The 25480-nt window shown below is 34.6% G+C and overlaps 1 protein-coding gene across 4 annotated transcripts in view; it reads left to right on the top strand.

Annotated features, from left to right (window-relative positions):
* LOC114326375 (optomotor-blind protein) overlaps positions 1-25480 on the top strand; it is a 340276-nt gene that overhangs the window by 295901 nt on the left and 18895 nt on the right. For all 4 annotated transcript variants that reach the window (XM_050646176.1, XM_050646175.1, XM_028274766.2 and 1 more), the window contains 2 exons: positions 6850-6996; positions 20533-20609. In XM_050646176.1, coding sequence (XP_050502133.1) covers positions 6850-6996; positions 20533-20609 — 224 coding nt within the window. The remainder of the gene's footprint in view (positions 1-6849; positions 6997-20532; positions 20610-25480) is intronic.

The following is a 25480-nucleotide window of genomic DNA, read 5'->3' as shown; positions in this document are numbered from 1 at the left end:
TAATGTAGAACATTTTTGTATAGAAGGTTGTCATGCTAAACCGCATAGTTTTAGAAATATTGGCGAAACACGTAAAAAACTACGAATTTACCGATTTCTCCCCCCTTTCCCACCAAAAATTGTTACTTTTTTCTGAACATTATATGGACCATATAGAACAATTTGGTGTTGGAGGATAACTTTCACTTTGGATGTCTGGGTTATGTCATTTTTACAATCAATTCTATCATACTGAACTTGTGCTGAACTTTCGGGCCAACTCTTTTTAAATGCATTACTTTTTTTCGAATCCTGAGAGAACCAATAAGTATATTTGAAAAATTTAAACGCAGAATGAAAGAGTACATTATTATCGAGGGTCAAACGTCCCTGAACATTTCTGTTTCTTTTAATCAGTTACAGGGGTGAAAAAAGAGAAAATTTAGTGTGATTTTTAATTTTAAATATCTCGTTCAAAAGAAACTTTTTGTTTATTCTATGGAACTTTAGGTCTTTTAAATGAGACATTTAGTAAAAATTATATGCAACTCTTAATGCAGAACGTCAAATTTCCAGTAAAAGTTCACTGACTTGTCACTACTGGCGCTCGCGAATTTTTAATTATCCCCTCTACCTACAATCGTAGGTAGTAGAATCGTTTTAAAGTTATAAGCAAAGAAAGTAGAAAAAAAGCGATGTTTTTCGAAATTTTTAAATACTTTAATTTTTTTATTAATGTTCCTGGCATATTTTTGAGAAGGAGCATAAGTAAATTATTATTGTTGAAGTTGCTACCTAACTTTATCTGCAAAAATCCGAATGCCACCTCGCACATCCAAAAATAGACCTTTTTTCACAGATCCGCCCTCGTCTAAAGGGGTAAATGTACGTAAGGGGTAGGTAAAGGTAAATAAGAGGTAAAGGTACATTTCAAATTTAGTGAACTAAAGAAACAGTAGAGTATTCGTAAAAATGTGCACAAAATTAGTGGAATTATTTTAGTTTCTTATAACGTTTCTATTTATGCAAATAGTCCCACACTTACAGTGATCAAATTAATTATCCTTTGGCTACTAATCGGCGAATTATGTAAATATTCCACATTTAAATTTTTCCTTAACACCTGCTGACAACAAAGTCTGAGAATTGTCTTCTGGAATTTCGCAAATGTCGATAATCGTGAGCAGTATCACGCAATTATCTAGTCATACTTTTTATAGATTTACCTATAATTTTATATTCCGTTCGGTCTTGGAAACACCACACTTTATGGTACCTTGAATCATTGAAACGACATCTTAATTACATGATAGATAATTAAAGCATACATATATGAGAATTTAATGCAGTTCAGTAATTATGCTTTTATTTCTTTTAGTTAACGGTTAGTCATCAAGAAAATGAACACGGAATATGGTAGTATGGTCATAAAGACATATAAAATCTGAAGATTGCCTTCATTAAAGCCATGTATTTTCCCACTCGGCGAAATAATGTTACATTTTTGCAGTTCAGATAATGTCATATACAGAATATTAGTCGTCACGATTAAATCTAGTATTATTCTCATAAAATATACAATGTAACATATTATAAGATGGTGTGCAGCCACGTTTCAGCAATTAAGAAAACTAAAGACAAACATTTTATGCACAGTTATCTTCTTATATGAAGTGTGATCTGTATATTTAAATAATATAATATATTTTATCGATTTCTATGCATAAAATCGATGTTTATGATTCGATTGGAGCGATGGAGTTCCACAACGTTAACTTATTAATTATGTTGTTTTACTAACTGTTTCGATAAACCAAATATGTGCTAATCACACGGACATAATATATCAGGACTGTAACACGGTCGTTGTAGGTATTTCTACTTAATACTTTAAGCAGACGTTGAATGTGTGAGCCAGATGTAGTTGAGTATTTTCATGCAGAAGAATAGCATTAGAATGCTTCGATGATGGTGAAGAGATTTGATGATGAAATCAGTCTACGAATAGGGGCGCACGGTGTATACTGGCAATACATATTACTTAATATAACAGTACGCGAGTTGAACATGTTAATATTCCACGAAAATATCCCAAGTTAGCCAAGAGCCCCATCTGTAAGGGGTAAACTAATGATTAACGAAAACATGATATAATAAGTCATGAATTACCTCGTAATAGATGTATTGTATGATGGTTACAAGAAGCTTTGGTAAACGAGAGAGTCGGCATAAAAGTGAATGTAAGTTTAATCAATAACATTAGGGATGCCGACGATACAGTCATAGTCATAATCGTCGACAACTTGGAAGACTTACATAGAAGAATAATAAACAAAATATTAAGATATAGTGTAGAAATAAAATGTTATTTTATATATTTTATGTTTTGTGAGTTTTATAACACTGTGACTATTGTACCAAAGAATATATACTCTCATAGAAGAAGAGTTTGAATGGAATAGATGGCCACGTTTATTTGTCCCTTGAAAATACCGTAGTCATTGTCAGACCACATGCACCAACTCAGTTGGTGCACAAAATCCTATGCTGAAACGTGACAGGGCAGTACCTCCAAATTAATGTTTTTTATACTGAATTTTTTAGTGACGTATCCTATACATTTTTAATGTCTTAAAGGATTAATAAAGTATATTTATTTGTATTTGTATAATACGGATCCTCAACATCAAAAAACCAAATTTAGGAAAATTAGCAAGAAAGACAATACAACCGAAATATTACCGGTAGGCGGTCAGCAGATTGAGAAAGTATATTATTATACGCTGTGAGCTCGTACATAGAGGGGATATTTAAAAATTCGCGAGCGCCAGTAGTGACAAGTCTGTAAACGTTTACTAGAAATTTGTCATAAATGTCAAAGTGATTAATTTAAAATTAAAAATAAAAACATTAATTATAAAAAATATTAGTTGGTCAAAGCTGTGGTATATATTTTTACCTTAAATATACTTACGTTTTAAATACTGAATTTAAGTTTAATGTTCCGTAATATGTAATTATAAATTAATCTATTATTCTTAGCGCCATCTACATGATAATTGTGAAAGTATCCGAAGTAAGAAATTAATATTTCATCAATAGAACGTCAAAATGATTAGCAAAATCTTAAAAAAATCCATTACAATTTAATTAATTTTTTGCGTTGTAAATATTAAGCGATAACAATTAAATAATAAATTTAAAAATTACTGGTGAAAGTTGCATTACTAATCCGCTAGGAGCGACACCAGCGAAGCTCAGAGCGTATACCCCAGAAATAAGAGTGAGAAGTGAAAAAGCACGTGCCAACTTCGTGAAAATGAAAAAGATTTTATGCAGCAAAGATCTGACATTGGCCCTTAGAATAGGCTAATTAAGGCTAATTAAATGTTACGTACACAGTGTGCTTTACTATGGAGCTCAATTGTGGACATTTAATCGAAATGCAATAAATCGGCTTAACGCGTTTGAAATGCGGACATTTAGAAGAATATTAAGGATTTCATGGGTAGATAGAGTGACGAATATAGAAGTGAATATAGAAGGAGAATAGACAGAGAGAGGGAAATGGAAAATGCAATAAAAAAAGGAAATTGCAATATCTCGGACATGTGATGAAAGGGTGAGATAACACAAGGAAAAATACAGGGTGGGAGGAGCGTAGGACGGAGACGCGTTTCCTGGTTGAAGAATCTGAGAGAATGGTTTGGTTGCAGCTCATGGCAATTGTTCAGAGCAGCTGTCTTGAAGATCAGAATAGCCATGATGATTGCCAACCTTTGTCGCGGAGATGGCATTTGATGAAGAAGAATGATAGTTACCTATACTGCAGAAGACGTGAAAAACAAGTCAACAAGGCAGAGAAAATATCGGGATTAAAACGGCAGAGCACAGAGAGCAAAATCCAATTAATGAGAACTATAGATATGAAAGTATTAAGAACCATAAGAGGAACTTCTCTCAGAGAAATGGGCAAAACACATAAATCGAATACAAAAAGACCACTTAGAAGACCCCCGAAGAGGTGATATGGCAGCTGAACACAACATCAAAATCACAAGAGTTAGAATGAACAAGTAGAACCAAAGACAGAAGTAATTGACTCACCGTATAGCCCCACATTCAGTATAATACTATATGATTCTGCAAAGTGGTATTCATATTTATCCAATTTTATGCAAGCAAGATAACTGTCGATTCAGTCTCGGAGCAAAAATATAATAAACCAAAAAAAAATTGTGATATAAATAAAGATTTTATCACGAGACCAATTATAAAAAACTAATAAGTAACAGTAAACTCATGGCGTGAAATCTAATTAAGTCTACATTTTAGCGAAGTAATTTTTAGATATACATTTAAAAAATTAGAAGCACATAAGGCTACGCAAGTATCGTATCCTAAAGAAAGCGATAAAATCTGATAGATCCTGCCAAGTTAAAAGCAACTCAATTAGAAAACATAGATAATTTCCTGTCGGCGCATTTTCCCACACATATCCAGTTGGTAAACCTGTTGACAGAGACGTCTTAAAATAATTAACTCTTAAAAACGCCATCTGCATATATCCATACTGTACTGGTTTCTCGCGAAAGATCAATAAAAAGAGAAGAAGAGAAGAAAAAATCGACCGAATCGTAGTATCTGTTAAAATTTAAATGTTGGTACATACACCGTGTGCGATCAACACGAAGTTAGCGGTTCAGACCACACAGAGATGTTTATAATGTTGGCAACAAATCATTATCGAATGGTAAGTTGGTAAAAGAACCAGTTCTTGTACGTACTACGTAGGTACGCATTCGTTATTTGAAAAATATGTAAAAGGTATTTTTAGCCGTTCTTTTACTCGTTTTTGCGTCACTTTTTGTTTTTGTTTATGCTTTTTCTCTATAATAGACCACCTGTTATGTACTGATAAATCATCTACGGTTAATTTAGGAATTGAAAAAAAATACTTGACTTTTATTTGTGAACGATTAAAACATGACCGATCCTGTGTATATGCTACGAGAACATTAAAATAGCCAATAAAAAAGTGTTAACAGGTAATTTTATTTTTGAAAACTCAAAGATTGAATCCTTCAACAACAAATCTCAGTAGTTTTCATTTCCTAAAGCAATGACTGTAAATATATCGGCCAAACTTTTAGACGTCTCAAGAACCGCATTACTACGCACAAAAGTGATCAAGTAGATATAGCTACATATAAGTGACATCTACTCTGATGGCCATGAACGAAAACACGACTCGATAGAGTCAATTTCTCTGTCTGTCTTCTGAAGTGGGAAGTTCCAAGACAAATTCGTTTACTTTTCTGCTTATGAATTCGTGTCCTACGCGGATTTCTGATGAGGTAGGGTATACCGAAACATGTAAGATCCTATTGATACCGATTCATATACAGAGGGTTTAAAGAATTGTGCTCTTGCGCCATTCATTTGGTTTAAAATCAAAGCATTGTCAAGGCTTTTTCTGAAGACCTACATGCATGCAACATTTCATACAGCAAAAAAGGTGACAGTTGTTAACGATGTATTTACCACAATAAATTTATAGCATTCAAATATTATTGATCACAAATTTTAAGGTTTTATTGATATTAGAAAGCGCTAGAGTTTTTTTTGTATTAGCTAATTTTATTATGATAATACGTAATATATATAAGAACGCAACAATGACAGTACAATTGGAAGAAACCAGAAAACCAATAAACAGAGGAGTGCGACAGGGAGATGTTATTTCTCCTAAACTATTTACATTAGCACTGGAAGATGTTTTCAAAACAATGGAATGGACAAACATGGGAATAAACATAAATGGAAAGAAACTAAACCACATAAGATATGCAGACGATGTAGTAGTCATAGCATTAAGTTTTGAAGAACTACAAACCATGCTAACCGAACTAGCAAATGAGTCCGAACAAATAGGTCTAAAAATGAATTTTGCCAAAACAAAAACAATGACAAACATACAAGACAATAGAAACGTAATACTAAACGACACCACAATAGAAGCGGTTAATGATTATATATATTTGGGACAGATGATAAAAATAAATAAGGAAAACCAAACAGCGGAGGTAAAAAGAAGGGTCAGATTGGCCTGAGCAGAATTTGGAATATTAAAATGGGTCCTAAAGAATAAAAAATACAACAATACTTAAAAACAAGAGTGTTTGACCAGTGCATACTCCCAATTCTCACATACGCATGCCAAACATGGACCTTGACAAAGGCAAACATGGATAAAATAATGAAGACACAAAGAGCCATGGAGAGAGCAATGTTAGGAGTAAAATTGACAGACAAAAAGCAAAACAACTGGGTCAGAAATAGAACAAAAGTCAAAGACGCAGGCCAACATATAGCCAGGCTAAAATGGAGCTTCGCAGGTCGTAACGCTAGACAAACGGACAATAGGTGGAATAGCACGATACAACAATGGATACCATGGACAGGAATGAGAGCAAGAGGACGACCCCAGATGAGATGGGGAGACGACATTAAAAAGATAGGAGGAACGCACTGGAAACAGAAAGCACTAAACAGAAGCGAATGGAGGAAACTGGGGGAAGCCTATGTTCAAAATTGGACGAATTAAATGGCAAAAGAAGAAGAGGTTTTTAAAGGGAAGGATCATGTAAAAGTGAACTTCAAGAAACGAAACAATTTTTAATGATGACAATAATTACAAATTAGGTTCATACAATTAGGTGTTTTCTTGTTATCAAAGAAAGCAGTATTAACCGAAACATAACACATAAATGCTAAAAGCAAATAGTTTATATAACTATCATTTCCTGATACTATAAAATATTTTGAAATTGATATACAATACTAATAAACGTTTTTTTTTTGTTACAGACGATACTGAACTCCATGCACAAATACCAACCCAGGTTTCACTTAGTTAGGGCTAATGATATTTTAAAACTACCTTATTCAACGTTTCGGACGTATGTCTTCAAGGAAACGGAATTTATAGCAGTTACAGCATACCAAAATGAAAAGGTAAGAACAATATTATGTATTTCGGCAACTTTCCATTGATTACCGAAATTATTGTGGATTATAATAATTGTATTAAAGAGACAAAATACTTCGAAATTACAATATTGGGATTACTATACCAGGTTAACCTACTCTTCCTGGAAGTAACTTTGAAATTTGACTTTGTGAAGACCAAAGGAGGATTGATTGGGAAAGGTAAAATATGATATCAGTAGTACGGGGCATGAAAACCAGACAGGAAATGGGAAAGAAAAAATAATAAATTCGTTCTCAGTGTTGGTTTTGTCTGCCATTTAGATTTTTGGGAAATATAATGGGATGGTTTTTCTTTTGCCTTTCCCATCTCAGTACCACAACTGTTCAAACTGCTCCAGTCATGCTTGTGGCAGTCTAATTTCAAGCCTGACCAGGATCATTTCCTCTTCGTTTTAAGATGGTACTAATTATCGCTGCTGCCCTCTCATTAGGGCGAGATAGGAAATAGGTAACTAGTTTTTAAAGGAATAAAGGAATGGGACATATTTTGTTTTAATAAGGAATTGAGAGCAAAGCATGGCTTGTGCAGGCCCGGCCCCAGGGGTGGGCGAACTGGGCGACTGCCCAGGGCGGCAAATTCAGGGCGGCAAATTTTAGAGGACAGCCAATTTTTGAAATTGAAGAAATAATAACTTAGGTTTTTAATATTATAAAAAATCAATATTATGAACAAGAGCGGCAGAAATGCAACTGTAAAAACGAGAATTAAGTAAGTGAAACAATAACAATTGCAAGGTTCATTCGACGGAAAATCGACAACACCGCCTTCTTCTTCATTGCATAAGAATAGTAGAATCAAAACGAAAATAAATTCACTGAAATTCACTTAAAATTAACTTTACTGAAAATGGATATAATAATTAGAAACATATGGCTGAAGCTTTGTCCAGCCACGCTAAGTCTCTAGCTCATCTACAGTCACAGCAACAGTGGGGTAGAACTAGCAATCAGACTAGAATCGAGTAAAATTATAGATGAAGAAACACAAAAAGTTCTAAATTCACAAACTGATCATTGGCAAAATGTAATACAACGACTTATATCAATAATACAGTTCTTAGCACAACAGTGTCTTCCATTGAGTGGCGATTCTGATTCTGATAAACATTTTCATCAAAACAATGGTAATATTTTTAAGCTTTTTGAGCTCTTTAAAATTTTTATTCTGTTTTACAAGAGCACATTAGGAGAATAACTAATAGGAGTAACAAGCAGCATGACTACTTGGGAAAACGTATTCAAAATTAAATTATTCAGCTCCTCATTGACCAAATCAAAAATAAAATTTTAAACTTTTTGAAATCAACAAAGTATTATTGCATAATTTTAGATTGTATATCTGATATTGCTGGGGTGAAACAGATGACTATTGTTGTACATTTTGTCGACTTAGGTTCTTGTTCACAAAATTTTAAAATTGAAGAACATTTTCTTGAATTTGTGCCTGTAGTGGAAACCACTGGCTTGGGAGTTAGAGAGTTCTAGAATGAACTGGGAATATCTTTGGAAGATATGAGAGGACAAGGGTATGATAATGGGGCAAACATGAAAGAGAAGATGGGAGTTCAAAACAGAATTTTGAAAATGAATTCTAGAGCATTTTTTGTCCCATGTTCTAGCCAATCACTTAACTTAGTCGTAAACGATGCTGCTAAAGCCTCACAGTTTGAAGTTTCTTTCTTTTCCTTAGTGACAAAAATTTACAACTTTTTCTCAGCATCTATTCATCGTTGGACTATGCTGAAAAATCATATTTCTAACCTAATATTGCAACCTTTGTCCGAAACTAGATGGGAAAGTAGAATAATTGATGCAATTACTCCCATTAGATACCAAATTGAAGAAATTTACGATGCTCTTGTAGAAATCACTGTGAATAAAAACAACGATAAAATGGCTGCTCATGAGGCAAGCTGTTTGGCAAATCAAATCCGTGATTTTACTTTTCTTTGCTCCGTGGTAATATGGCATTGCAGAGTATTGGTATGAGAGCGTATCAAGCTATCAGTTCAATAGAAATATCGGAAATCCATTTTAAGTCTCTCAGAAGTGATTTAAAACTCCAGGGCTATTTGACAGACGTAACAGAGCTCATCAAAGTTAGAAATTGAGAACCCGAAAAGGAGGCACAGTAATATCCAGAAAGAGGCTATGTATTACTATTAGGCTATTACTAGAAAGTGACAATTTGGCCACGAGGCTGAAGATGAAAATATGGACCTAGATCCAGGGACACGATATAAAGTTGACTTCCATTTAAAAATTATAGACAAAACTGTTAATGTATCTATTAAGTGATAGATTTCAGCAAATTAAGAGCCATGGTGAAATTTTTGTGTTTTTGGGTATACCAAGTGGGGGGTTCGCCCAGGGCGGCAAAATCCCTTGGGCCGTGCCTTTGTGTGGCCAGGGTCACTTCCCTGATGTATGCATATTTTCTACCGGGATCGTAGAAAAGTGTCTACCCGCTAACACAAAAAAAAAGAAATCCTGTCAAGAATCGAACAACAGAGAAAAACACTCATGAACATGAAAACTTAAATACTTGAACATGAAAACTTGAACATGAATACTTAGGTCATGTGCTGAGAGGTGAAAAATATGAATTACTTCAAATCATATTGGAAGGTAAGTACAGGACAAAAGGTCAGTAGGAAGACGCTAGAACTCGTGGCTAAAAGACCTGAGAAGATGGTTTGGCCGCTCATCCGCAGAAATTGTTCATGCAGAAGTTTTCAAAGCTACCTACAATTGCCATTTGAATCGCCAACCTTCGAAAGGGAACGGCGAAGGAAGAAAAAGAAGCGTTGGTTACCTGACATTTTAGTAACTGGTTACAAACTACTGACTACATCTACCAGCAGTCAGCTGAACGAATTTCCTGAAAATTTCCAGTCAATCTTCTAAGATGACACTTAAAAATAAGAAAATCAGTTCCCTAATTATAAACCTTTAAACGATAGTTTATGATTTTGGGTGCAATTGATAGAATTGCGAGCAGTTGTAGAAATAATTATTGATATGTTAAACATGACATTAAGTATCTCGTTAGGAAATGGCGTGAGAGGTGTCAGCAGTTTTAATACTAAATTATGAAAAAGAAACGACTAAAAGTCTTGAATAATTCAACCAACGACATTTTTATAGTTAAATAATTACCTTTATGTCTTTTGAAACTTCGATATTACGACTTTCAATTACAATTTCAAATTGAGATTAATTATTTTTGTATAAGGAATGAACTAGACTTCATAGGCGGAGACTTCAATGGGCTATGGCTTGCTGTAGTTTATGTCACGAGACATAAACGAGACATATAAGAAAAACAAGTAATAAATGAATGAAAATAATTACATTTAAAATAAACTATACTCGTATTTACATATTTTATACATTCTTCTTCTTCTTCATGCACCTTATCTTTTCAGAAAATTGGTTACCATCATAGCTATCTTAATTTTATTCACTGCCACCCTAAATAGCATGCTTGTATCAACACAATACCAATCTTGCAAGTTCTTCAACCCTGAGATTCTTCTTCTTCCTGGACTGCGGTTGCCTGCTATTTTTTCTTGCATAATATTTTACAGCAACCTATATCTGGATTATCTGATACCTCTCATTACATGTTGGAAATACTACAGCTTTCTCTGCTTGATGCTATAATTTATGTTATGCATTCTAACACATGCTATTGATGTCATACATTCTAACACTATAAAAAATCATGGGTATTTAAATTCTTCTTCTTGTGGTGCCATGAACCTTTCTTTTAAATAGCAGCAGCTTATTTATTTCCCGTTAATGTAGAGTTCCATATGAAATAACTGTTTACGGCGAATAATTATTAACATGTACAGTCTTAGAGTTTTGTCTGTTTAGCAGCTTAGCAGCTTATCTGAATAATAATGATAGGCAGTGTAAAGATCTATTTTCCCCAGCTATTCTTGCTGAGACCTCTTTTTCTATGTGTATATCAGTATTTCATCTATGATTACCGCCTCCAGATTTTTAAGCTTTTACTACTTCGAAGCTGTGGTCCACAAACCATACATACTCTAGACCATTCACGTAAATTGTCAAGGTCAAGACAGCAAATTGGTTGCCTTTCAAATCCAGAGATGTCGCCTTCAGTGAATTTTTTGGTCACATTTAACAATTGAGAATTGACAATTAAATTAAAGGGTTATTTTTGTATTTACTTTACAATTTTTGGCTTAAGAGGAAACAGTAGCGATCAACAGGTAGCGAAAACGCGTTCCAAAATTGCGGCTGTATTTTTGAATATTTTTTCGAGATATTTGGCACACGTATTTGTAATATAATAAAGAATGGCGGTACAGAGCCCAATTTGAAAAATATATTAATATGTGGAAATTACTCTGTAATTAAATACAATATTAAAAAAACGAGCCTGTACCTCCATTAAGAAGAACAAAAAATACACTTTCTTCAAATAAACTTTTTTATCCGATGCCTAGATTTTGTGTCATTTTGGAACTACTAGTGAAATAAAAAATTTTAGTAGTTCCAAAATGACACAAAATCTAGGCATTGGATAAAAAAGTTTATTTGAAGAAAGTGTATTTTTTTGTTCTTCTTAATGGCGGTACAGGCTCGTTTTTTAAATATTGTATTTAATTACAGAGTAATTTCCACATATTAATACATTTTTCAAATTGGGCTCTGTACCGCCATTCTTTATTATATTACGAATACGTGTGCCAAATATCTTGAAAAAATATTCAAAATTACAACCGCAATCTTGGAACGCGTTTTTGCTACCTGTTGATCGCTACTGTATCACCTTAATTATTATAGTGGTGTTATGTCTTTATTCAGATTTAATTTCAATTTTAATAAATTCTATGAACCTTTTCTCCGTTTTTATGAGTCGAATTTTTAGTTTACACTAAGCGTTGGATCATCCCGTGCTGTGTTTTTCCACATGTAACAAAGCAATATAATGGATCCTGAAACAGTTTAAGTATTCCAATAAAAGATTATAAGGATAAGAATCAAAAAAATCTTCTTACAAGATATTCTTTCAAAAATTTTCATTTAACTAAACATTGATTTATTACAAAAACAGTGCTTTCACATGACACATGACAGTAGCGTTAGCATTTTAAAAACACATTGGAATATTTGAAGTTTTCAGTAAAACTTTGATTTTTGTTTATATTGGTATTTCAGCCCAGATTACAACACTACCTTCTACCATAACTTTAGACAGAACTTATGACTTTTAGTATTTTTTATGTAGATGGAACTTTTAAGGTAATTTTAAGTTATAGTATAATTATTGAATAAAACATTGAATTGTCCTTCTGTTGTTTTAATTTTCTGCGAAATTTCATCAAAAATCCCATAAAATTTATAGTTTGAAATTCCCGCGTAACTATAATTTGTCAATTCAGTTGCCTTTCCAATCAAGAAATGGCGTTAATTCGATCCGAAAGATTGACATGGTCGTGGAACGTCTAGACTCTAGAGTATGTATGGTTTGCACTGTGGTCATTAATAAATATGTTCTTTCTAATTCTTGGTCTTGGATTTTTGGTTACTAGCGTGCATTTCGTCTTCTCTTTATTTATTCGAAGACCCAGACTACCTGTTTCCTCCTCGAGTTGTGAAAACACCTCTTTCACGTCTCTTATAAAATGAGTGACTACATCTAGATCATCAGCAAAGACCAACAATAGTTTTTTTTCTCGATTCTCAAATCCCCCTGTCATCAGACGATATTTTACTTCATACAGAACAAGTAAAAACTTCTTTTGTATAATGGTATAAAAATTTTATTGAAAAACTATTAAAAAGTCATCTAAAAGGATTCGCAAAACGTTTTCGATCTAGATCAGTTCATCTAGATCGAAAACGTTTTGCGAATCCTTCTGGATGACTTTTTAATAGTTTTTCAATAAACTTTTTATACCATTATACAAACGAAGTTTTTACTTGTTCTGTATGATTTTTAATTATGGTATACAGCCAGCTACTGGGATTTTCCCATTGATTTTGATATTTTATTTATTGCATATTCTAAGGCCAGATTAAATAGTAATGGCGATAAGGGGTCTCCTTGTCTAAGTCCTGATATTATACTAAATGGCACCGATGTTCTGTTTCCTATCTTTACCGAAAAATTTGCAAGTTAACGTGATTTTTCTTTCACCACTGTATCTTTTTCTGTGTATTTGTATTCACATGATTCATTTTGTTATGCTTTTTTCTAGATAATCAAATCGACTAATACACCAAATCCATTCTTTACACACTTAATTTACCTAATTCCTTGTACCTTGCCTCTTACAATCTGGTACGTCTATGGGATAGATTAATTATTTTAGTCCAAAGAAAAGACATTTGCACTTGTTCGGTCACACATTTACACAAACAATTATTCGCTATAATAACGTTTAATTTATTCTTAATAGATCAATATTTCATAAGGTGTCTCTATTTCTCTTGATTTATAACGGACTCCGTATTAGATGTAATGGGTTCTATTAAATTTCGTAGCCTGAGAGTATCATTATTATTATCGTTTTGCGTTTTACTGTTAGTTTTGGCTACACGTAACGTAATGGTTAATTACAGTTTCTAATAATTTCAAAGCTTGGAGATAACTATTAAAAAACAGACCTAATTAAGTACCATGAAAGAGAATAGAATGAAACCTTTAAGTCAGTTTATTTAAATAGCGCTAACTCAAATCATATTTTTAAACGAGAAGGGTATTTGTTTTACAAATTTTTCCATTTGAGGGATATTCAAAACAAAAAATGTGTTTCAAGATCGCTCATTAAATTGACATTTGAAAAATAAGTCGCCACAGTCAAATACCAATTTGTTGTTGGAATCTCCCTTTGCTAGCTTATCATGATGGAACATTTCGAGAAATAGTTTAAACGCCAGCAGCAAGCACGCACTGGAGAATTCAGAAAATGTCACCTACAAAAATTTCGAAAGAAAAATTCGTAAAATCGGCCTCCCAGAACTTCGAGCTTCGGCACCTCTTATTAATTTCGTCTTCTAGGAATTAAAAAGTAGATTTGTCAAGACAAAGCTGCCGCGACATGGTGAGAGAATTGTTGTTATAATTAGTGGAATCAAGGCCGTGGACTGATGATTTTCTCAGAAGGAGCTGGAATGGGAATCTCTGTATTTTGTTTTGAATTTTTAAGACAAACATATTTTTAAGCATCACGAAATACATATTTTTAAGACCCTTGGTCACTACCAATGCGGCTTTCTTGCTGGAAAATCAACAGATCAAATATTTACGATAGGACAAATATTATAATTCAACCGAGATGTATACCAAATTTTCGTAGATTTCCGTCAAGCATATGATTCGATGAAAAGAAGCAGACTATGTTAGCAATGCTAGACATGGGAATACCAAGAAAATTAGTGGAACTAGCTCAAATGTGCGTGACGGATTCATATGCACAAGTAAATATATAAATAGGTCGGGAAGATCATGCACCGACGCTATATTTATAATGAGGCAGATTCAAGAAAAATCGTTAGAATACAACAAACCGGCATACTTATGTTTCGTGGACATTAAGAAGGCATTCGACAGGGTCAAATTAAAGGACGTTATCCATTTATTGTACGCAAGAGAGGTACCTCTAGGAATAATTAAAACGATCGAAAATATCTACCAGAACAACACAATAAAAGTAAAAGTAGATGATGAACTAACTGACCCAATTGAAGCTGGCAATGGGATAAGACAGGGAGATTCCCTGAGTCCTCTGTTGTTCAACCTGATCATGGACGAAATAATAAAAAAAGTAAGAACAAAAAAAGGATACCAAATGGGAGAAAAACAACTTAAAATAATCTGCTATGCAGACGACGCAATACTAATCTCTCAAAGTGAAGATGATTTACAACGTATGCTGCACGAATTTAATTTCCCCAAAAAAGACTAAGTGCATGGTTATAACAGCAAATCTAATAAGGTGTAAATTAGAGCTGGAGGGTCAAATAATAGAACAAGTCATGGAGTTTAAATATCTAGGCATCACACTATGATGCTACGGAAATCTTGAAACAGAAGTGGAAGATCAGGCGAATAAAGCAAACAGACCGCAGGTTGCCTGAATGAAACAATATGGAGAAATAAAAACATCGGAAAAGAAGTGAAGGGCAGAATTTACAAAACAGTCATCAGACCACTAATGACATACGCGGCAGAAACACGACCTGATACAGAAAGGACAAAAAGAATGCTAGAAACAGCAGAGATGAAAACATTGCGAAAAATCGATGGTAAGACTATGTGGGATAGAGCTAGAAGTGCAGATATACGAAGGAGATGCAAGGTGGACAACATTAATAACTGGGTGAAAAGCAGAAGAGTAGAATGGAACGACCACATAAGCCGAATGACAACAAATAGAGTAGTAAGGACGGCGAGAGACGGTTCCCCAATAGGAAGACGATCAGTGGGAAGACCACGAAAAAGATGGAATGACAACTTACTGGAGGCACATTGAAAAACAGACAGAGTAATGTCTATATAAAAAGAAGAAGAAGAAGTAAATATATGAAACAGAACATGGATCTCGTTTAGTATAACATCAATACAAGGAGACCCCTTATCCCCGTTGCTATTCAATCAGGCTTTAGAATCGTCTAAGCTGACTGGGGATTTGCTAATCGAGGATCAAAACTATTGCTGGCCTTTGCTGATGATCTAGATGCAGTTGTTCATTCTACAAGGGACGTGAAAGTGGTGTTTTCACAACTCGAGGAGGAAACAGAAGACGAAATACATGCTAGTAACCATAAATCCAAAACCAAGAGTTAAGCAGAACATAACTATTAATAACCACAACTCCGAATTACTAAAAAAATACCACATAGAAAATATAGCTGCGAGGAATAGAGCATTATACTCTCAATCATCATTATTAAGATCTAAGCTGTTACAAAGATAACTTAAATTAATACTGTACATGTCAATAATTATTCTCCCAGTTGTTACATAAAGAAGTTAAAGATGAACTATAGATCTGCGGAAAATAAATAAGCTGCTGGTATTTGAAAGGAAGATTATCAGAATGATATTTGAGCCTCAAAGAGATGAATTGGCAGGAGAATGGAGAAGGCACCGCAATGCTGAATTGGTGACTCTGTATGGTATTGAAAACATCATCAGACATATAAAAGCTAACCGGATAAGATAGGTAGGTCATGTGGCAAGATCAGAGGACGACATAGTTTTAAAGGCAGTGTTTTTTGAGACACCATACGGTAGAAGATCAATAGGCCGTACCAGAAACGGATGGAAAGGTACATTGGAAAATGGAAGCAAAGGTTCGTAGAAGATGGGCAATAGTGGATGCGACGAAGACTCACCCCGAGTTGTAAAGCCAGTCAAGAAGAAGGAGATATTTTTAAGACAACATTTTAACTCTTACACTTTCTTACAGGATCGCACGCTCATTCAGTAGGTACGATATAGTTCTCGATAATACGATCTCGATCTTTGTTTTCACGTATGAAAAATATGAGAATACCAAATCACCAGGAAAAGATGACATCGTAACTGTGAAGATGTGGAAGTATGGAGCAAAGCAGGTATATACTCTAGAAAAAAAGGTAGGATTTAGGAATTTAAACGAAAATAATTAACATAAAAAAGATAACATCTGGTAGATGAACAACATCTGAAATAAAATAAACATACCTTGGGGACTATAAAAAAGCGATAAAGAGAAAGAACACCGACAATATATTCGATTAACCGATAGAAAGCAAATAAATCAGTATAGAGAATGAATTTCCGAAGCTTATTTAAGAAAACTCGAGGCATTCGAGATGTGGTGTTACAGACGCATTTTAAGAATTTCGTGGGTGGATGGTGGGACTAATGTTGAATTCCTGCGTAAAATAGGCAAGGAATGCGAGATTATTAACACCGTCAAAGAGCGCAAACTAGAATATCTTGGCCATGTTATGAGGAATGAAGAGAATATAGCTTGTTGCAACTCTTCCTTCCATCCATCCATTCAATGGCACTACAGCCCAAATCGAGCCTTGGCCTCCTTCAACAAGCTTCTCCAATCATTTCGATTTACCGCTGTTCTTTTCCATGAACGCGTTCCCAGGAAGTTCCTGGCATCCTCATCGACTTCGTCTTCCTTCAGGGCAAAGTATTTGGAAAGAGAGGACCAGGGAGAAAAAGGGTATCTTGGCTTCAAAACCTGAAAAAGTGGTTTAATACATCGATAACCGGACTATTCATAATGGCAGCAAGCAACGTTAGGATAGCCATGCTGATCGCCAACATCCGGAACGGATAGGAAGAAGAAGAATAAAATGATAAAGGAAAGATGAGCAGGATTATATACAAGGATGCATGTTTTTGGCTCATTAGACTGAATATTATATATTTAGAATAAAAATATTTAAAAGAATATCCTTTTGCCAATCCCTCAGGTAACAACTCTGAACACAATATAAATTGAAGTAAAGAGATATTCTCAGAATCCCGCCTTTAAATGATGTCGACAAGTTTTTTGTGTGTTTCTGGTAATTTTGTGTAATATATGATGACTGAACGTAAACACTATTAAGAGTGATAATATCGCGCATTTAGCGTCAACGCTTACTTATGCTCGTGATTGTTTTAATGAGGCAGTTGTGGCAATGCGTATTTTAGATCATTGAATGCAATTTTTTTAGAATGCTTTGTAGAATTTTAAGTGCATCATAGAGAGGTACAAGATAAAATGTGCGTTAAAATTAAATATGGAACACGCTAAAAGAAACGAAATAATTTATGTATTAGAACTGTTCGAAAATTAATATTAGAAACTAAAAAAGCAAAGACAACAAAGTAAAAAAATATTGACAACATAATTCCCCCTATCTCTATTCTCTGCGAGATAAGCTGCCTTAATAAATTGTTTTTAAATTTTTCTATCTGACCAAGTAAATAGAGCAAACAAAAACCGATTTGCTCGCGGATATAGGATTTTTCTCAGATATTTATTAACTATGCATTTGCTCTCGAGAATATCGTTTCTTCCTTCTTATTTTTTTTTTTGTCAGTTTTAACTAAAATTCAACTTGTAGCAACAGTTTTTGTTTTTGATTATAAATTATTAACTTCATATTTTGCATGGGTGTTGAATGCATATATTAGATTTCTCCATGTCTGTTCATGTATCGTGCTGATGCCTATTGTAAAGTGTAGAAGGCTCGGATTCAGATTGTCACCACACATACGGATTTTGCTTTCGACGTAAGAAGTCTTTGGAACTTAGACTTCTCGTTGTTTTAAATATTTGTCACTCTTGCGTCCATTAGCAAATTATTTCGTTTGCTTACTAGACCAAAAGTGGCAAGAAACCAGATCCCACACAGATCTTCAAAACTATATGGTGGCGAAAAAGGTGGCGAAAAAGGAAGCGAAAGTAGCAGTAGTAAAAGCCAAAGCAGAATCAACTTGATACCAGGGAAGGCGAAACGAAGATATATAAAATAGCCAAACAGAGAGCAAAGAAAGCAAAATATTTTAATCAGATTAGATGTATCCGAGATGAAAATAATAAAATACTAGTTCACGAAAGGGATGTCAAAAAGAGATGGAGAAAGTACTTTGACAGCTTATTAAATGAAGAATTGACAGACAGACTGTAGAGTCAACGGAGACAGTAGCAGCAATGGTCACCAAAATAACAAACGAGGAAGTGGCTCAACCGCTTCAAAAAATAAAGAAAGAAAAAGCGGTAGGACCAGATGATATTCCTGGGGAAGTATGGAGAGCACTGGGAGAGACAGGAACAAGGTGGCTAGCAGGTCTATTTAATAGAATTATGGAAGTTGGACAAATGCCAGACGAATGGAGAAGCAGTATACTGGTACCTGTTTACAAAAGCAAGGGAGATAAAGCATGTACAAACTACAGGGCTATAAAACTGCTTAGCCACACCATGAAAATATGGGAAAGAGTAATTGATAGACGGATACGTGAAGAGACCGAAATATCCGAGAATCAATTTGGCTTTATGCAGGGCAGATCAACAACAGATGCAATTTTCATTATAAGGCAGTTGATGGAAAAATACAGGAGTAAAGAAACAAACGCTCATATGGTATTCATTGATCTTGAGAAAGCATATGATAGAGTTCCTCGAAAGGTTCTGTGGTGGGCACTCAATAAGAAAGGAGTGCCATATCCCATATGAGAGATATGTATGAGGGAGTAACGACTAGTGTTAGGACAGATGTGGGAAATACTGATAAATTTTATGTGAAAGTAGGATTGCACCAAGGCTCTGTGCTTAGTTCGTATTTATTCTCATTAGTTTTGGACCAGATAACAGCAAAACTACAGGGTAACATTCCATGGTGCTTAATGTATGCTGATGATGTCGTGTTAGTAGGAAATAGTGAAAGAGACTTAGAACAAAAACTGGAACAGTGGAGTCAAGCTCTGGAGGAAAACGGTTTAAAACTTAGTAGGACAAAAACAGAGTATTTGGAATGTTCATTTAAATATGGAATTACTACAAATAAAATGGTATCTTTGGATGGTGAACTGATTGTAAAAAGCAATAGTTTTAAGTACCTTTGATCGGTATTACAGAGTAATGGAGAAATAGATGGAGATGCATGCAGTAGAATTAGGGCTGGATGGATGAAGTGGAAAGAAGCGAGTGGTGTGTTGTGTGACAGAAAAATTCCAATGAAGCTGAAGGGAAAATTCTATAAAACAGCCATAAGACCGGCTATGATGTACGGAACTGAATGTTGGGCAGTGAAGAAGAAAGAGGAACATCGAATGCATGTGGCGGAAATGAGAATGCTTAGATGAATGAGTGGAGTGACAAGGAAGGATAAAATTAGAAATGAGTATATTAGGGGAAGTCTAGGTGTGGCACCAATTGATGCCAAAATGAGAAAGCATAGGTTAAGATGGTTTGGTCATGTTCAACGTCGAGACGTTAATCACCCAATACGATGAATAGCTGAAGTGCAGATTCCTGGAAGGAGTAGGAGAGGAAGACCAAAGAAGACCTGGGGGGAGACGATAAGGCAGGACATGCTAGTAAAGGGGATTGCCATTGATATGACCCAAGATGAATTATGTGGAGAAATGCAATTAGGGAAGCCGACCCCGCATAGGGATAAGGCAAAGAGAATGATGACTAGACCGTGGGGTTTCGTTTTGATTTAGAGTACACACTTAAGGGTCCTTCTGACGATTCCAAGAGGAAGAAACGTACGTAAACCGGTGGTGATTGGATCTGAAATAGAATTAAATCGTTTGTCTCTCATTCATTAATTTTCTTTATTTTAAATTGTATGTACATATTTTTTACATACTAAGTTAGCGTTGGAGATTTTTAAAACAAGAGATAAAAATCACATGGAAAGAAATTTTTTTACCTAATGTATTATTATAATTTACTCATTCTGTTCTTCGTTTAGTAACTCAAAAACAATAATTTTTCTATTTTGTTTCAGATTACTCAATTAAAAATAGACAATAACCCCTTTGCCAAAGGATTTCGAGATACGGGTGCCGGAAAGAGAGAAAAAAAGTAAGTATTAAGTTTGATTTCCTTTAAACTAAAAAACATTTTTCTTGGGAACTATTGGGCTAAAATTTTATCCTAACAGAAATCAAACTTATTTATTCGCGAACACTAACTAACAACTAACCTATTTATTCTAATAAAAAAAAGCGAAATCAGCTACACCCAAAACTGATTGAAACCCAGGTTGGTTCTTCTGTCACTACCACCAATGAAGTTATAGCTACCTACCGTCTTGCACATTACCATAACATCTATACAGCCCATAGAAACTAAGTACTGTCATGAAAGTACTCAGTTGTCCAACCAACAAAAACAAAAAAACAAAAACCTTACAATCTTCACTGACTCACTATGCTCCATCCTGTCTATTAAGAATATTTACTCCCAAAATCCATTAATTCAAATTATACACAGTGCATGCCACCGATTAACAGATAACAGCGTATTGGTTAACATTATTTGAATTCCATAGCTCGTAGACATATTACAGGAAATGAAAATGCAGATCAAGCGGCTAAAGAGACATCCGGTTCGGATATTTCAATAAAAATTATTCATCTTGAGGTAGATTTACAACATACAGCTAATCAAATGTGCTTGAAAGCCTGGAAAAATCTCTTAAATAGAACAAGCTCAAAACTTCATGATATTAGACCCAGAATCCCTACCTTAAAAATGCCGACAAAATTGTGACCCGATGAGTCAAATGAATCCTTCTTGGTGTCATATCTGGAATACCCGTGTGACCGTCAAACACATACTAGTTGAGTAATGTTTCTCAAAGATTGTCAGTTATATTACGCCATATAAATATTGTTCTTATCATTTTGCTCACACCGTAATTCTTTTTAAATGTAGATACTGTATACCGTACTTTTGTAACCGGGTCAATGACCTTTTTTTTGCTGAGACACGTTAATTTAAAAAAAAGCTACACCCAATATTTTATTTCTTGTTTTTTTTTGTTTAGTTTATGTAAATGTATGTACCTATTCTGTTTATGGCGATTGTTTTCAGCTGCAATTATTCATCTCTCACGAACTAATAACTGACAATATCCTCTGTTCCGGTAACCAACCTAAGATTTAAGCTTCACGTGAGTCAGTGCTCGTATATGATCTTCTTCCTTCCGCTCTCGAAGGCTCTCGTAACACTCGAAAAGGTTACCAACTATAATTATCGCAGTAGTCGGTCAATTAACCCCCGTTATATATTTCGCCCAGATCGCCACCCTTTGTCTGACCCTTCTTGGCATATTTGTTGTCTGCACCGCGTATGTGCACCCCTCTAGCTCAATTTCTGTACTCGACGTATCAATTGCTCCGTTCTGTTCTGCAAGGATGAAGCGGTTTCCAGTGACGTAGCCAAAAGAGGTTTTAATATGATCCGATTTACGTTTTACTGCAATAAAAAATATCATACCATGTAAAGAAAAGAAATCAAAGAGAAATATAAAAAAATGAGAGGCCCACCTAAAGTATAAAATATCAAATACTTTAGATCCTGAGAAATCTAGAGAAGAATAAGATATAAAACGAAAGAACTGATAAACTGTATAAGCCCGGCCGCATATCAAAGAAACATGAAACGTAAATTACGTTTCATGGAAATAAACCACTGCTAAACAAATATACGTCCGGCCATTTATGAAACTCTCCGAAAATAAAAATGTGTCATGAGCATGAATCACACTAGTTTCATTGGTAGGCGGACTTTGAGATTTATTTAGCAGTGTTTTAGTTTCATGAAACATGTTTTTCGTTTCATGTTTCATGTTTTTCGTTTCATATTTCTTTGGTGTGCGGCTTGGCTAAAGCGACTTTTTCTGTACACAAAAACAAATATGGACATTTATAAGTAATCAACACCAAGAAATGGCAGAATTAATTAAAAAGTAATCTGCATCATCATTAAATCTTCGCTTGTCCACTGATGGACCCAGATCTCCCTCATAATCTTCCATCTCTTTCGATCTTGTGTCTTTTGCATCCAATTCTTATAGCAACGTTTTAGATGATTAGTCCAACGTGTTGGTCCAACGACCTCTGCTGCTTCGATAGGCATCATATATTGGTGTCCATTACAGTATGCGCTTTTTCCATCTGTTATCTGTCATTCGAATCAAGTGAACTGCCCGGTTCCTTTTTAGTGTTGCTATTCTGTCTAGAGCAGCAGCCACTCCTGATCTTCGCCGTAGCTATCGGTTTGGGATCTTGTCTCGCAACGAAACGCCCAACATAGCGTGCTTCATCCCCCTTTAAGCCACACTGATCTTTTGCACTGTTCTTGTCATGGTCATTGTTTCCGTTCGCTAAGTCAACACTGGCAACACACATAGATCAAAGTTTTTTCTTTTCAGACATATTGGTGTGTCGGACGATTTGAAAATGTGGTTCCACTTGTCAACGGTCCCAATAAGTCAATCTAATAGGACGGAAAATGTCAACGGTTTGGTTATCTTTTCCTATGTGAATCTCGTGATTCTAAATATTAACCTGGTCTATGGATCTTATTCTTATGCATATATTTCCGCTGGGTTTTAGATATATTTATTTTTAATCCTCCTTCTACCGAGAAAAGCTAGAGCTCATTAAGCTCTGTGGCCTCATCTACCCTATCAGTTACTAGTACAATATCATTTGCAGGTGGCTAAGCTTTTCTCTGTTTACCTATATTTATGGCCTTCAGTTATGGTCGATTAATATGGTTATATTTATGGTCGATCAGTTTTGCCCTTTTACAGATTTATTCCAAAAGCGCACTGAACAGTTTCGGTAATATGATGTCCACCTGACGTACTCCATAAAGTCTCGGAATTTTCTGAGTTTGAAGATCACCCACTCTAACGCTAACTGTTGCGTTTTGGTATATGAGTTTCATTAGGTTTGTTCGTAGAACGATCAGCAACCGTTGCCAACCGTCAGACGCAAGCGCGTTCGTAGTCTACGAACTCGAACTGTTAACTGCGCAGCGCTAACTGTTAACTGCGCATGCGTCTGATGGTTGGCAACGGTTGCTGATCGATTGGATCGTACTACGAACAAACCTATTATATTTACATACCGATAGTCAATTCGTCATTCTATCAAGACTTCCAACATATTTTATCCTGCTAGATAAAGAGAAGCGAAATCATAAAAAGGTTATGTAATATATGGGTAACATAACAAAACGGAAACAACAATGAAACGAATATAATAGCATAATGGCAGAAGATAGGATACTAAAAATAGCACGAGACAAGCCATAAAATGGCCGAACAAGTGTTAGAAGACTAAGGAAGAGATGGTGTGACCATATATAGAGTGAAGGAGCTAATATCGATTAAAAAACAGGCCTTAGGATCCTATATGTAAAAAGAAGAAAAAGAAGAAGTTTTACTAAAGTTTTGCTTTTTAAATCTACATTAATATAGACTCATAAGTCACATTGTTAAAAATTATATAAATATCTGCCGACAAAATTTTATAGAAACTGGAAACCGACTGTGAATTATTTTTAAAATCATATAGCGACTTAAAAGATTTGTGTTTAATATTCTTCAACATTTTCCGATTTTCAACATATTTTTTTCCTCATAGAATTCACATGGTTTTTGTATAGCTTTTCATATTTTTTATCAGATACTTTATTTTTTGTTTTCTTTGTTACGCCCATGTTCCCCTGCTACCATATAAGAATTAAGACAGTCGTAGGCTAGTTGTTAACGTGGTCCAGCAATCAATCGACATAGGTTAAATTGTCACTGGGCGTCTGAATTTCGTTATATCTTGATCTAAAAAATCTTCTCGGTAATCTATCGGTGACGTTTTTGTTGGGGAAAATCACACTAGAATCCAACACGGTTTCACGGAATCGTTCCTATTAATTATAAGGTATTTTATCTAATTTAGCGTTTTAAAACCATTCTGATAAATTTTTTTTAAAAGAGTCTTTTTTCAACACTCTTTTTTTTATAGTTTTACTAAAATATTTGTGAAATATATTTCTGGTTCTAGCACATTACGAAATTACAATTTAGAACATTCTAAATTTTTAATACCTCTTGATCTTTTTCGTCTAGGGACTTTTTATGGTTACTTGTCTTAGAGCTTCAGAAGGAGCAACACTCCTTCCTTTATAATCATTTCCCTTTAATAACTGATCTATCAGAGACCGACTGAAGACAACAGAGTGGATCAGTTCAATGGTATGGCGCTATTATCTCGATATGATCTAGATTCTAGATTATTTGTATAAATTTGCAGTATTTTTTCATATAGGGCTTTTTTTTGTATCTAGGGCTTTTCGTCTTCCTCGTATTACGAGATATGTCGCTGTTTTGCGTCTCAAAAGGTGGAAACATTGCATCCCGATGTTTTCCCTTAAATAGGCAGGATTGTTAATATCTGTTTTATAGTTGTGACTGCATAGCTTCAATGACGATGCATAGATGCTGAAATAGCTATATGGAGATGGTGGTCCAACTCTGAATCAAATAAAAACAAAAACTGTCTTTATCTTTCGCAGTGTTTTTTCAATTTTTTTTTTCAAATTTTTAATTTACGTGAGGAATGAACGTTTTGTTTAAGGGTGGGAATCGTCCAAGAACAAGATCTTAAGACAGTTTCAATTTTCTTCCTGCTATGTCGTTTCATGTAACTTTATAGGTTAGCAGGAATAGAGGTATTAAAGAAACTATTGCTATAATTCTGATTTATAATTTCGTCCGTGATCAGAATGTAACTCTAAAGGAACTCCATGTCTAGATATGACGTGCGATATGAATACTTCCGCTACTGTAGTTGCTTTTTGATTAGGAACAGATGCAATGTAATTCATTTAAAAGCCTCTCCAAACAGATATTGTGCCATTTTACTATGGCTTCTTGTCCT

This window comes from Diabrotica virgifera, chromosome 3 (genome assembly GCF_917563875.1).
Source record: "Diabrotica virgifera virgifera chromosome 3, PGI_DIABVI_V3a".
NCBI classification, from domain to species: Eukaryota; Metazoa; Arthropoda; class Insecta; order Coleoptera; family Chrysomelidae; genus Diabrotica; species Diabrotica virgifera.
Note: the sequence above shows the minus strand (reverse complement) of the source record. Positions and strands in the feature narration are given on the sequence as shown.